The sequence below is a fragment of the Hermetia illucens genome, chromosome 4, assembly GCF_905115235.1.
Source record: "Hermetia illucens chromosome 4, iHerIll2.2.curated.20191125, whole genome shotgun sequence".
In the NCBI taxonomy this organism is placed as follows: Eukaryota; Metazoa; Arthropoda; class Insecta; order Diptera; family Stratiomyidae; genus Hermetia; species Hermetia illucens.
The window spans coordinates 136,704,147-136,718,363 of NC_051852.1; the positions used below are offsets into that span (position 1 = coordinate 136,704,147).

Here is a 14,217-nt window from a genome sequence, read left to right on the forward strand (position 1 = left end):
TATTCTAATGGTAGAAATAAAAACTATGAAAAGACAACTCCGCAGAAGAAGTAGGTACCTTGAAAAAGCTTGCTTTGTGGTGACCGCACATTGTCCTAGCACTGAAAAGGGAACCAATGGCCACCACTTTCCATTCCATATTAACGAAAATTACAATTTGGCAAAACTCCTCCCAATCCAGCGGAAGTTGTTCTGCTTTGACTGTTCCGTTCTAAATAAAAACTGTTCTTTGTTATAGAATTTGAAAGAAAAATATTGAAATTCGATATTGAATCAGAGATAAACACAGACTAAAAATATGGTGAAAAAATAATAGTGGACCACCTAAACAAACGTCAATATAGTGTGTTCAATCAAAAATAGAAAATTTATTGACTTTCTCCGGGAATATAAAAGACGAATCGCAGAGCTCATTATCATTGTCATCGAGCAAGCAAAAAGTGAGTAAATCAATTCAATCATCTAATTGGGCTCTAGATATTTTATCCTATTTTACTTTTTCAATTTGGAACGGTTTCTCATAATCATTGTTCTACTGGATTATTTAGGACTTTCCAAGGACACTTTAGTCGCTGTATTGAGGTCTTTTAAATGAATTAGATTTCCTTCCTTTTTAAAAAAGTAGGTAAAATTGCCTGGCACGCGTCTAGCCCTGTGAGAAGGACAAAAGAAGCACAACCAAATCGGCTTCACGAAGAAGAATAGCTCCCCCACCTTAAAGTCAGAGGTCGCTTTGAGGTCCAAGAAAATTTGCTGATTTAGTGTCCGCAGCCTGGCTGGGGTTAGCATTCGCAAGGGAAGTGTTTGAGAGTCCTTCCTCCTGTTTGCAACGTTGGCAGTGCAAAGTGTGAGGTATGCCAAATTTGGCGGCGTGGCAGCCTATAGCCCAGTGCCCCGCCTGGTCTCAAAGCTTTCGCTATCGGTTTTTGTTGTAAATGGGCCAATTGTTTTTTACTTGATTCTTCGCCATCTGGAGGCAGTGGCTGTCAAATATTGCAAGTAGATCCCACCCTTCATAGTTGCCAGTGGAACGCCGGCTGTGCCCACCGGGGGCTGCCGATAGCGGAGCCCTACATGCAAGTCCTTCTCCTCTATATTTTTATGACCCGGCGAGTGCTGATTAGACAGTTCACCTATTTCTTCCGCATTGCCCAACAACCTGAGGTAAGTCGCCACTGAGTAAAATGTCTTAGTAACAGCTTAAAGCTCCGATCATACCTCAGCTTTTAAGAGGCATCCAGCATTATTAACACCTCCGCTTTGAGTACACTAGTGTATCTTCGATGGCCGTACGATGGCCTATCATTATATCTCCTATTCTCTCTGAAACCTAGTTAGTTAGTTATATTGCGTTTCTTGCTCAGTAAGCCAATTCGCTCATGCATCAGTGCAGCCTCTATGAAGCAACTGTCCACATCCGGCATCCTTTGCGACCAACGAAAGTCTCAATTCCAAAATTTAGCGCAGAGTCGCATGCGCTACGCCATAGGCAATGAACAGAAACATTACCTGTAAGCAAGTTCGAAATGAACAAATCCCTGGTCGATACAGGGTTGGACTCACTGCAGAGAAATTACGATATGGGCATTATAAATAGTACGAGTCATGCAATTAGCACTGAAGAGACCTCTCTAGCAAACTTCGAAGTAAAAGGAAGCGAGTTAATAACGAAGTAGAGAATAAAATGTAAAATGTAAGCGACCAAAGACTCATCCGACGCTCTTTATACATTGCTCATTAATAAAGCTTAATAATATTCCAAGACTTGGGTGTGCGGGTGCTACCGGAGCCCTGAAATCTTGTCCGGTAGATGCTCTCAATGTACACCTATACACCTCTTCCACTCGTAGACCTTCACATCAAATACGTTTTAACGTGCAGTGTTGTCAGGCCACGTGAGTCTGGATGCTGGACAGCGAAACCCTACAGCCATAGTAACACCTAGATGAAGTACCCTGGCGACTCTTCCTACGGACATTTCCTACGGACTACGACACACACTAGTTGAACTTTCCTGTGAATTTTCCAACCAGGGCAGAGTAGAAGACCGACGACGTGTTGCAAGGCTATGACTGGATCACAAATTGTCTGTGGAGTCGGTGCGGGAGTTTTCCGTACAATCGTCCTAGGTTCTCCTAGGTTCTGCCAGTGTGTTCCAACCGGAAGTGTATTCCAAGCCTTCCGATGGCTGAGGAATGACCAGAGCTCCAAACGTAACATAGTCACTCTGACCAACAGTCATCATTAAAGTCGTGTTCTCAGCGGTGGCATTGTCCAGGTCGGTGACGCAGAGCAGAAACGCGCTGAAAAGTCTGACTGGCATGCTCAAAATCACCCTCCTCTGGACTCTCTGTCACGGGAACATAGAAGGGAATAAGCGGACTGGTCAGTTGAAGCTTTGCTTTTGGCGGTCCTTCGGCGGGTATAGTCTGTGTCTCGTTAACGACTGTTAAGGGTGGAATTTATTTGCAGTTAGCAGCCGTGGACCCCACCACCAAGACAAGGAGGATTTGGCCCACCTTCAACAAAACATGGTCGTAGGAGCACTTGCGCCTGATCTATGCAAGTTTGATACAAAATGGCCCGCATGGGTCAATGTCCTATAGGGGACCATGCCGTCAGACTCGGCATACTCTACAATTCGCATTGCCGTAGCTGCGGAGAAAAAGGGGAAACTCTCGAGCAGTTCCTTTTCGATTGTCCAGCTCTAACTAGAGCCAGGCTACGAGCATTAGGTAAACCACTCTCCTCAGAGAGGTCTCCAGCTGCCGAGTGGGAGAACAGCTCTGATTCGTGAATGCTATGGGCTGGCATGAAAATATCAGCAGGCTGGACTCTGCCTCTTTGCTCCTATCAAAATAGTCACATAATTGCTGCAAACTCAACTGCAAGGTGGGGATGATTTATTGGAGGTATTTTAAGGTTTCAAGCTTTTTTTCAATGCTGTAGTGTGATCCACCTTTGTTGACATAACACTTAGTTGTAACTCCGACGAATCGAGAACGAGATCGTCAGTATAGTTTTAAACCGATATTTCTTCAGAGGTACCCTCTTCGCTTTTTACGCCTGTAGTTGATGTGGCACTATCCTTAGTTGCCTTCAGCAACCAGTCTCACAACAGGGGTATGTGAGTAATTTTCCTTTGATCTCTTTCTTGCTTCTGAATAATCTACACAGTACAGATGACGACCCTTATTGTGGACTACCATCAGGTTAAAAAGTTTCTCTCTATCCTTTCATGCAGCTTTGGAAATATAAACTGCCACCATGTTACTTCCGGTGAGTCATTCCTGGCACATATCCTTACATGTAGATAGACGATTCCGTAACCAATATAACGACGAAATTTATGAACGATACCACGACCACCTGGTTGTGGATGACCTCCGACTCAATAGGTTGCGGTGGGCGGATCACCTAATCTGTATGGGTGGAAAGTCTATAAAGTCAATATCTATGGTAGAGAAAGAAGACGTTGGAGACTTTGCCTGAGATGGAGTGATGGCGTAGACCAGGACGCCGGACAGTTTTTAGGGATATCGAGTTGGCGGACCTCGGCGTAAAGCCGGGATATCTGAGGTTCTGTACTAAGACAGGCCTAGGCAGGGTGCGGGTTGTTGCGTCGTTGATGATGATTCCTCTTTTGAAGGGTTATCTTCTTAGCTCTGCCCTTCTCCCGCCCTTCTTTTGAACGGTTAGGTCGCTCCAGCTTGAAATGATATTGCTGGTAAAGTCCAGCTTTAACATCATTATCTAAAATATTACTGTCCATGCCAACGAAGAAACAGAGATCAAGGAGAGAATCGTTTAATATATATTTGACCCTAGTGCAATGGTCATCTATGTATGTTTATTTGCGTTTGCTACCAGCAATAGCAAAGACGCTCTGTTAGGGGTTTCACTAGGCCGGATGTATAGCAGCTACTCTACCCACAAATTAGAAACATTTCTGCTTTGAATTTGGTTACCGCTGAAACAATATTTGTTTCAACTAAATCACTTAAGACAAATTTATTGGAAAACATTTAATTAAAATTACAGTTAACATTTGGGAGAACATTTTATTAATTTAAAACTTATTTCATTTCAGACAAGATGAAGTCAACAACGTTGCTTTTTGTGCTTTTTGCTATCCTAAGCATCACCAGAGGTTTTGGAATTGAAAACCTTGAGGAAGAGATAGAATACGATCCTGAGATTAGGGCTGTACGTGCCACAGGAACAGGCACGGGTACGGGTTCAGGATCAAGCACAGCATCTGGATCAAGTACAGGTTCTGGTTCAAGCACAGGTTCCGGATCAAGTACAGGTTCTGGTTCAAGCACAGGTTCTGGTTCAAGCACAGGTTCTGGTTCCAGCACAGGTTCTGGCTCCAGCACAGGTTCTGGTTCTAGCACAGGTTCCGGCTCGAGCACAGGTTCCGGCTCAAGCACGGGATCTGGATCAAGCACAGGATCTGGTTCCAGCACAGGCTCTGGTTCAAGCACAGGTTCTGGTTCAAGCACAGGTTCAGGAGCGACTACAACAACGGCTGCTACTACTACTGCCTCGGCTGATACAACCACTACTTCCGCTACTGCCACAACCACCGCATCGACAGGCAGTTCTACATCGTCATCAACCAAGAAGAAAATTAAGATCCGCTTCCGCAACATCAAGTTCCGCAATATCCACTTTAAGAGACGTGGTAGCAGTGGCAGCAATAGTGGCACTAACAAGAAGAGGAGGAGACTCATTCGGCGCCGTTTAGTCCGGATCGTCCCTGTCCGCCGTACTGGCCGACGCAGGACGGGAGGACGTAGAATACGTATTGTCCCTGCATCAAGAGCAAGCGGTCGTCGCGTTATAGTACATCGTGCAGCTGGCGCGCGTAGTGGTGGTAAACGCGTGAGATTAGTTCGCGTTAATTAAGGGTTTGCCTTCTTCCCCAAGAAGTGGAAGCAATGTAGCTCCGTATTATGCTTAACCCGCCTTATCTATCATGCAATTATAAAATGGATCTAAAATTCTATTAAAACAAAAAAGAAAATAAATCAAGCAATTCGAAAATGTACATATGTATTCACTTAGAAAATATCTGGAAATAAGTACCCATGTTTTTGCTTGAAAGTGTATTGGAGATGTCAGCACTCTTTCGAAAAACTTGAACCTTCTGACGCATGCTCTAATAGAAATTTCGATCATCTTGGACACGCAGTAGTTGTTTCCCAATCATTTGAATTAGTCCATGACAGTAATTTTGTAAAAATGGGGGAACTAGGAATTGGAAACTGATTCTTTGATTTGAGGACTCTCCTTTTACTTCTAAACACCTCGCAGAATTGCTAGACAATAACCGGCATTCTCAAGTAATAGACGCAGAGGATATTAAGATAGCGTGAGGACAGGTTTACAGTTTTCCGGCTCCACTCGTGCGGCTGAGTCGGTATTTTTTTAGATAACTATGAGCGCTCAAAGTTTTTGAAAAGATTCCTCCAATTTTCGGCCACTTTCCCAACACATAGACCCTCCAACCCATACATAATTTTCAACGTCAAAATCTCCTCTATACTAGTGATCACGAATTAAGCTCCTATTCTCGAAATTCTCAATATTAACGAAGATACGAGCGTTTAAAGTTTTTGAAAAGATTCCTCCAATTTTGTGGGTCATATCGCGGTTTCAATAGTAGCAAAACGCTTATACGGCATCGAGATTAAGGTAAATGAAGCGATATAGAAGATCAATTTTTGGTTAAACAATTCCGACTTGTTACTTGCTGAAAATAAAAGAAAAGGAAAGAAACAATCGCGAAAGATAAATGCACTCCCAACCAGTGGTTAAATACTTGGGTGTAATGATTGACAGAAGACTTAGCTTCAAGAAACAAATTGAGTGTGCACCAACTAAAGTGACAGACAAAGCTGAAGTCTTCTTTCTCAAGGGTAGTCAGTTTCGTGCAAATCTACGCAGTTCCAGTATGGGCAAAAGTGCTAAAAAATAACTAAATTGTAGAAAGCTAGGGGTGGCGAATCGGCCAAATGCACTCCGAATATGTCATGCCTACTCCTGAAGCAAAGGCAGCATGCGTACTAAAGGAATGCTCTCAATAGACATCCTAGCGAACGAAGGCCGGAGTCTAAACGATGAAAGGTGCACAGCTGGAGTGCCTAGCGCGGCAACGAGTCACAAACTAGTCGCTGGTGCTAGTCATACTGCATCATTTCGGACATTCGAAGATGGCTTGGATGAAACCACGGATAAATCACGAGCTGGAACAGTTCTTGAGCGAACATAGAGGTTATCGTGCACGCCTTCTTCGATTTGGGCGCGATGATTCACCGTACTGTCCATGATACGTTAATATGACTGAACAAGAAGAAGAATTTCATGTTTGATTGCTGTGTACCAAACAGAGAAGGAGGTGGCTTTAATGAACAAAAATCTCACATAACTGCATGGCAGGAGCCAGCGGTAGGTTTCGAATTTTTCCACCTTCAAACACTAAAATAGCCTCGCTTGGATGCAAACCAAAACTTCAATTTCCTAGTTTTGCCATGAGTTCGTTTTCTTACTGAGGAGCACACCTTGTCTTAGCCAGATAGCACTTCGACTAAATATTAGGACAACTGGTCCATCTTGTACATGGTTTATCCTCTTATTCAAGGTGCTAACTCTATAAACTGTATCCCCTTCTTGCGGGACTACATTATGTTATCCAAAGTCCGTTCAGGTACAGTGCTCATTTTCTCGCCAAGAGGAACCGACTTTGGAAGGTGACCACGTAGACACAATTTTGTGCCGTCTGATAGGTTGGTTAGTATCTCTACTTAAACATTTGCACTTAAAATATTACCACTGAGCGCTGATTCGTCCGCGAATTCCGGGATCAGTTAAGCATAGGTCAGACCTCAGGAAACTGCGATAGGTGCTGTGTCCGCAAGGGTACAAACGTTCCTGGCTATTGCAACCCGCTCCCTTGCACACGATGCGCTGGTGAGTTTAATAAAAAGTGTGGTGAGAGTAATAAAAAAATCGAAGAAATGCTATTTTGGAAAGAGGAAGCGCTGAATGCGTTTGGGCGCAGCACAAAAATGCGTCGTTCGCCGCACCGAAAGAGGCAGTGAGGGCTGACATAGCCGGTGTGACACCGGGGCGCCCAGAGGAACGTCAGCAAGGGCGTCAAAAACGGGCTGATAGAACTGCAGGAACTATTGGACCACATCTCCTTCTATAGGCGAATGTGGGGAACAGCGGAAGACGATTGTAGAACAGAAACAACCGCACTCTCCGCTGAAGACGCTGCTTGCGTCTAACGGACCGCAGATAGCCCACTGAAAAGCAAACTGGGGAAAAAACGGAAAGAGGACGACGTACCTGAAGTAGACTTTACGGAAGTAGTTTCCAAGAACCAAAAAAAGAAGAAGAAGGAAAAAGGAAACAACTGATTACACCGCCAGAGACACGTCTGTCCAAAGACAGAGAGGCTGCAAAACAAAAGCCAGGAGCAGAAAAGACGAGGAAACGAAGGAGGACTAGACTGTCGGCTCTGCCTACTAAGCCCACGCAAGGCAAGACATTTGCGGAAGTCCTTAGTTAAATCCACTACCGGATGAAACGCAAAGACAACGGAAAACGAGGAGTCGCGGAGTCCCCGTCGAACTGGGTTCAAAGACGATTAGTAAGAGTACATTCTGCGAAGCGTCAAAGAGCTATTGGGGGAGAAGGCTCTTGTTTCCAGCCTAAAGCCCATGTGCTCCCTGGAAATTCGAGATCTTGACTGCCTCACAGAAAAGGTCGAAGTGGAGGAGGCGATAAAGCATGAATGTCCAGAGGTAACCAATGCCCGGATAGGTATCACCTCTGTAAATGCTCGAGGTCGAAAACTCGCCGTGGTGGAAGTCCCCGAACAATTTGCGTGGAAACTCGGGAGAATCAAAATTGGATGGGTAGTGTGCAGGGTATAAATACGGATAGACCCCACAAGTACTACAGGTGTCTGGACTATAGACACACGTCTACTTGGAAGGGACTGGACAGGAGGACAGCATGTCGGAGATGCGGCCAAGTAAGTCATCAAGCGAAGACCTGCAATGAAACCGAAAGATGCGTTCTCTGCAGCGATCGTGGCGCGTCTGGTGAAAGCGTCGCACACACTGCGGGCTTGGGACGATGTCCAATCTTCACGGCGGAATTGGAAAGTGCTTGGGTGCGAATGGCATCATCCGCATTTTAGAAATTATCATGCACCGGAGTGCAACCGCTCACCATTTTCTAGCACAGTTCGCTGCAGAAGTAAATGCTGATCTAGTGCTAATTAGCGGCTCCTAGTTTCAAACACCAGATCCACGCCAACGTTTTGCAGCCCCGGCTGTGAAGAAAGCATTCCTGACATCAATTTTGCGTCAGAATCTCTTGCATCGTTGGTAGATGGGTGGCGAGTCCTAAAGGACTTCTCGGCAAGTGATCACCAATATATCCCGTTCGAAGTGGTTGACACTATTTGCCGGTGAAACGGGTTCTTACTGTACAAGACACTCGGAGACTTGAGTTCTTAGCAAGAAAAATTTCGAACTCTTGGCTGCGTTCTACATGAGAACGGACGATTCCGTAGTCTGCATAACGACGAAATCTATTATATAAGCGATACCACGGCCACTTCGTTGTGGATAAAATTCGGTTCAATAGGTTGCGGTGGACGGGTCACTTAATCCGTGGGTGAGGATGATCCAGCCGGAAAAGTTTATAAGAGCAATATCTATGGTAGAAAAGAAGACGAGGCAGACCCTGCCTATGATGGAACGATGGCGTAGATCAGGACGCCAGACAGCTTTTAGGGATATCGAATTAGTGGACCCCGGTGCAAAACCAGAATGTCTGGAGTTCTTTATTAAGGCAAGCCTAGACTTAATATTTCACTGGAATGTCAATGGGACATATTTTGAAGTCAAGATTTCTTTTAGTTTAGTGCATTACCCTGATTTTCTTCAGATTTTGGGGTTGGGTAAAGCCTGAAAATGAATCCTGTCTCACTTTGAGAGTGCACATTTTGACACTTTACTCGCACATTTTACAATTCACGTCAAAATTAATATCAGTTTAGGAAAGTAGTAATCGAGACCTTTCATTTGACACCCACACGGGAACATTATGTGAAAAGAAATTTACATCCCCTTTTGGATGTATGCCAGCGCCCCTCCACCCCTTACCTGCACCTAAATTTATGTCACTCACTGTATGCGTGGAATTTCATAGTTCCCATTTTGCCACCACATTTTGCTTGAATTGGTGTAACCATTTTGGAGAAAAGTGCGTGTGACCGACAGACAGATTTTAACACGGGTTTGTTTTATACGGCAAGGCAAAAACTACTATCAACGTGCTTCCTCATATTGTTGTCTTCGTGAAAGGTCAATTGCAAAACCTTCGACCACGTAATGCTATACCAGCAGCGCATTCTCATTTTTCCGGTAGGTGCTTGTTCGGGGATTCCCCAAATGACGTCAGTTTCTGATATGATTTCTAGTTGAGACTAGCACAATTTAAAAGTAGAATTTCGCTGCGGTATTGTAAATATAACTCATCGAATTTCTGGGTCGTTCATCGGGGACCAGATTACGTTTTGGGGAAAATATGGCGAAGTATTATCGAGTGATAAATGGGGAGTGGTACACCACGACTGAAAATTTAATCACGGCCCTTGCCAGGTTGATACCGGACGTAGGTGGGCCAAAACAGTGTAACAGGCTGCTGATAGCTCGTGAGGTCCATAGTGTTGTACGCGTCGACTGTATGCGCGGAAGGAGCGACTGGAGAGAAATGAATTTTGCCTATCGTCTGATTGCGCTAAGAGTATGCAGCGCATTTCGAACTAGTTCGGATGATGCTATGTTCGTAATTGTAAGGATGATCCCTATTGACCTATTAACGAGAGTGATGCGATGCTCGTAAGGACGGAGACAGGCCGGTCCATCAGGAACAGAAGCAGATCATCGGCGAACGGCAAGAGAGGAGTCGCATAGATTCTGGCAACGACGGTGGATAAGTTGTCGAATGGTCGGTACAAGCTTATTCCTGATATTAGGGAATGGCTTGATCGACGGCACAGGGAGGTGAACTATCACCTCACGCAATTCCTCAGTAGACACAGTGGTTACTACCGAACGTATTTGCATGTAGGGATGATTTCCCGCATTGTTACAGATGTCGTGGGATCCCGGAGGACCCGGAGCATGTGCTGTTTGAGTGTCCGAGATCCTTGGAGGAGAGAAAAATCCTGAGCGAGGCCCTGATAGTCGGCCTGAGCCTTCAAAACTTAATCGGGGAAATGCTCAACTCGGAGGAAAACTGGACTTCGGTCATCCACACAATTGTGCCGATACCTCCTTCCTGAGAGAAGCACACGCAGGAAGACCGCAAAGGAATGGAGAGGCGGTACCCTGAAGACAGAATGGAGCTGCTGAAGCAGGCAAAGAGGTAGAAGACTGCAGAGCTGAAAACATGAAGGCCTACGAAAGGCAAATCCACTCCACGAAGTAATACCTAAATGGTGGTCCCGTGGGGCAAAGGCACGAGAAAGGTGGGTGTGCTTTTCTAGTGGGTACGAATCCAAAACTTCGTCCACGCCAGATTTTTTAACACCTTCGTGTATGAATATATATATATATATATAGTTCAAACAGCTCACGGACCCTCTTCCCGCCCAATCGGAGCCTTTTGCGCATCCTTTTTGCTCCTCAGCTATCAATTTATGGACATCAAGATGTTTTGAGATGTTCGCCCACAGAACTGACATGAAGACATTGTAGATAGTAGGAAGACAAGTAATTGGTCAACATTTTGAAGGGCAAGAGGCACCCTGGTCCTCTGGGGTGAGGAAAGTTACCCCCTTGGGTCAAAAAATTCTGGAATTAATTCAGGATCGGCAATCATCTGATTAAAGTGATTTGCCAATATCCTATGGGTGCTCTTGAACCACAGTCAGAAGGTGTGAATCTTATCAATTCCTGGCGCCTTCCAATTGTCTGTCTTTTCAACGGCTGTTTCTACGTCCACTTCAGTTATGTCAGGCATGGTCATTTCCGGGGGGGGGGGGGGGGCGGGGCTCGCCTGAACGCATAAGGTGTCTAAATTGCAACAGCGGGATTCGCTCCAAATACTTTTCCAGAAGTCTTCTGCTTGATCCAGATCGAGTTTACTTTCCCTAACTGAGTTGGTGAATTTTTTATAGAATCCCCATTGGTTTTGTAAGAACAAGGTGTTGTCAGTCCTTCTCTGAAAGCTTTTTTGATACCTACGGATGCGAAAGTCCCCAATTTTATTCCCACGGGTAATGGGGAACCAATCAACCCTGCAGCAGAACCTCAATGCTAGTGTCCATGGTTACCTCCAAAGATAGGGAAGGTATTTGGAGGAGAGCCGCTAAAATATAGTGTAACGGCACTGCAATTCATCCGGTAGGCCCCTCAATTCCTTCACCCCAGATTACGGATTTTTTAAGTAGGTTTGCTCCCCCAGAAAGGGAAGAATTAATTAGGGAAGACGAACATAAATGAAAACGTTTTGCTTGTCCGCGGCAACTTATTTAGAAGATCATTTTGCGATATTCGTAGCTGAGCCGGTGGGTCGTGCCATTACCCGCAACTCATGACACGCGCCTGCAGGTCTGTGTTTGCAACTCAGGTCGGGATTAACCTGGTACGCCAGATATTTCGAAACTATCATTTTACTTTTCGACCTCGTGACAGGCCGCCAGTCGCAGTGGCATCAGTACAGTGCGCCAGCGGAGGCGAATTCACCGCAGTAATGTAAGGTTCATGCCTCCGATGTACCTCCACATAACGACGTAATACCGAAATGGCAGTCCCGTGCGAAGGAGAAGGTGGTGGTTTAGTAGTTTGGAGGTAAAAGTCTTAAATAACCGTATGGTTTTGAAAATTAAAGACAACAGTAAACTTAGTTATCATTATAGGATTTTATTTCCAAGAAAACCTTAAAAAGGTGTTTTACTATAAATCGCGGGTTCAGATTTATTAACTCACGACAAGTGCATGTTGATTAGAAACCACGAGAATGTACTCTAGTCAAACAGACAAGATCCAATTATACAAATTTTGCTAACGAACATTAAAGAAACGCATTTAAAAATATTTTTTAATGAATCGAGAACCCTATTTAAGTATAAACTCTAAAAATATCTTATTACAATCTAATTACTCTTATTTTTCCATTTAGTAAATATTCAATTTTAAAAAACGCAATTAGTAAACAAATAACTTGTATGAACCATTTTTTAAAGCATATTAACAGCATATGTTATATATATACATACATTTATAGATATAAGTAAACTGAAAAAACAACTTCAATATATTGGCGGTAAAAACCCTTCCATTAATAGCGTTTGTCATTATTATGTAATTATCATGGCAAAATAGTACTGTAGAGAAAAAAATTAAATGTTATTGTACACATTCAAAGCAACAGAATGAACCTCGAAGACTGAGATTGGTGTTAAATGTTTTGATTTACATTCGGACTTTGGCACCAAAAACACGCGAAATATCGCCGCCATTTTGTTGTTTTTTGACAAAACTTCTTGATTGTGGTTCATTCTATAGAAAATTTTATACTGGTTAAAACCCCTTTTTTTATGGCTTAGTACTTAGTGACTCGAAATCACCCACGCCGTAAATTTTTGACATTTTATTAAAAAATTGTAGCAAACAAAACTGAAAAGCCCACGCCATGTTGTGTGACGTCATAACTCGAGGCAGAAACTTCAGTAGCCCGGCAACTGATAGTTACTCATAAAAATATAAAATTGTCAATATTATTTCCGGTGTAAAATGCACGAACTTCATAAAACCCCATAGAAAACTATTTTGGCTGCTCCGAAATGAGATTTTGAGGATCGCAATCATGCGACGGAATCCAGTTTCTTTATAGTCAGGTTTAAATTGTGAGGATCATTTTAATGTGAATTAACATTTTACATTAACTCCAATCTTAATTCATAAGGTACCGTGACGAAAATCACTTTGGAAAATTATTGGAATGGATTATTGGATATTTGGAAATTATTAAATTGTAGTAATTGCAATTGGCCAGGACACCCAAATTGTATAACAGTAGGGCGAATATTTAATTAGGATAATTGTTAACAGATGACGCTAGTGCCAGTAAGGAGGTCTCGTCAAAGGTGCGAAGTAGTTTTCTAGTGAAGTGTTCGCATGCCTTTCAGGAATTTTAAGCGGAGTATAATATGGCCCGAAGGCTGGCGACGAAAGCAGAGATACTTACTCAAAAGTGCAGAAAATTCCAAAAAAATTTTGCTAAAATAACTAATGAGACGGAAAAACTCATATCGACAAATTGCCGCGACCGCGCCTAAAATACTAGACATCAAAAAACCAAGCCACCGCATCGGCGCCACACCCTAAGTGAGAGGAAAGAGCAGTGATGGTGTTGCGAAAAAGTGAAAATTAACAATAGAGTCTGAAAAGTAAAGCCATACAGTGAAGTGAAGGAAAGTGAAAAACTAGACAGTGTTAAAAGAGTGACCAAAGCCGACAAAATGGAGTACTAGGCCCAGGAAAACCAGAAGCCCACGAACCAAAACTGCGACAAAGATGGAATAATAGCCTGCCTGCAGAAAAGTTTGGGCGAGATAACCAAGCAATTAGTGCCAACGCAAGAGGACCTGCGCGAACAGCGGAAACCCAATGAAAACTTGACGGAGTGAATAAAAAGACTCCAAAAGTCGCTGGGCACTAAACAGGAAAAATCGACGCACAACAAAAGGATGAGGCCGGATTGACCGCCCACCGAACCCAGCGCATCCTCGTCCGAAGAAAAGATATCAACAAACATCTTGGAAAGTCAGTCCGAAGAAGAAGAGGAAAATCCGGAATTTCTAGCATTGCCGCCCCCGAAGCCGGTATTCAAGTTTTACCACCGTCTTCAATAAAAAAGCCAGAGCCCAAAAAATACTCGGTAAGTAGCCCCCAAGAGAAAACGGCACAGTGCCTATAATATTAAGACAGGCGGAAAAATGGCCGCAAATCCAAAAAGAATTAAAACGCCTGAGAATCCGAGTGTCGCATGCTAAACACATACACCTAGGTATCAGAATAACTCCTGAACAACAAGCAGCCCACAGAAAAATATGCAGGTTCTTCAGAGACAATGGCTATCGCCTCCCCGAATATAAAAACCTTAATGTGATAATAAAAGATC

General features: G+C 43.7%; 1 protein-coding gene across 1 annotated transcript; it reads left to right on the plus strand.

Annotated features, from left to right (window-relative positions):
• The first annotated feature begins 403 nt into the window (after window positions 1–403).
• LOC119654758 (putative per-hexamer repeat protein 5) lies at window positions 404–5,053 on the plus strand. The gene is made up of 2 exons (XM_038060299.1): window positions 404–440; window positions 4,091–5,053. Exon 2 carries the CDS (start codon window positions 4,096–4,098, stop codon window positions 4,909–4,911), a length of 816 nt encoding a protein of 271 aa, XP_037916227.1. The 5' UTR covers window positions 404–440; window positions 4,091–4,095; the 3' UTR covers window positions 4,912–5,053.
• Window positions 5,054–14,217: the final 9,164 nt, after the last annotated feature.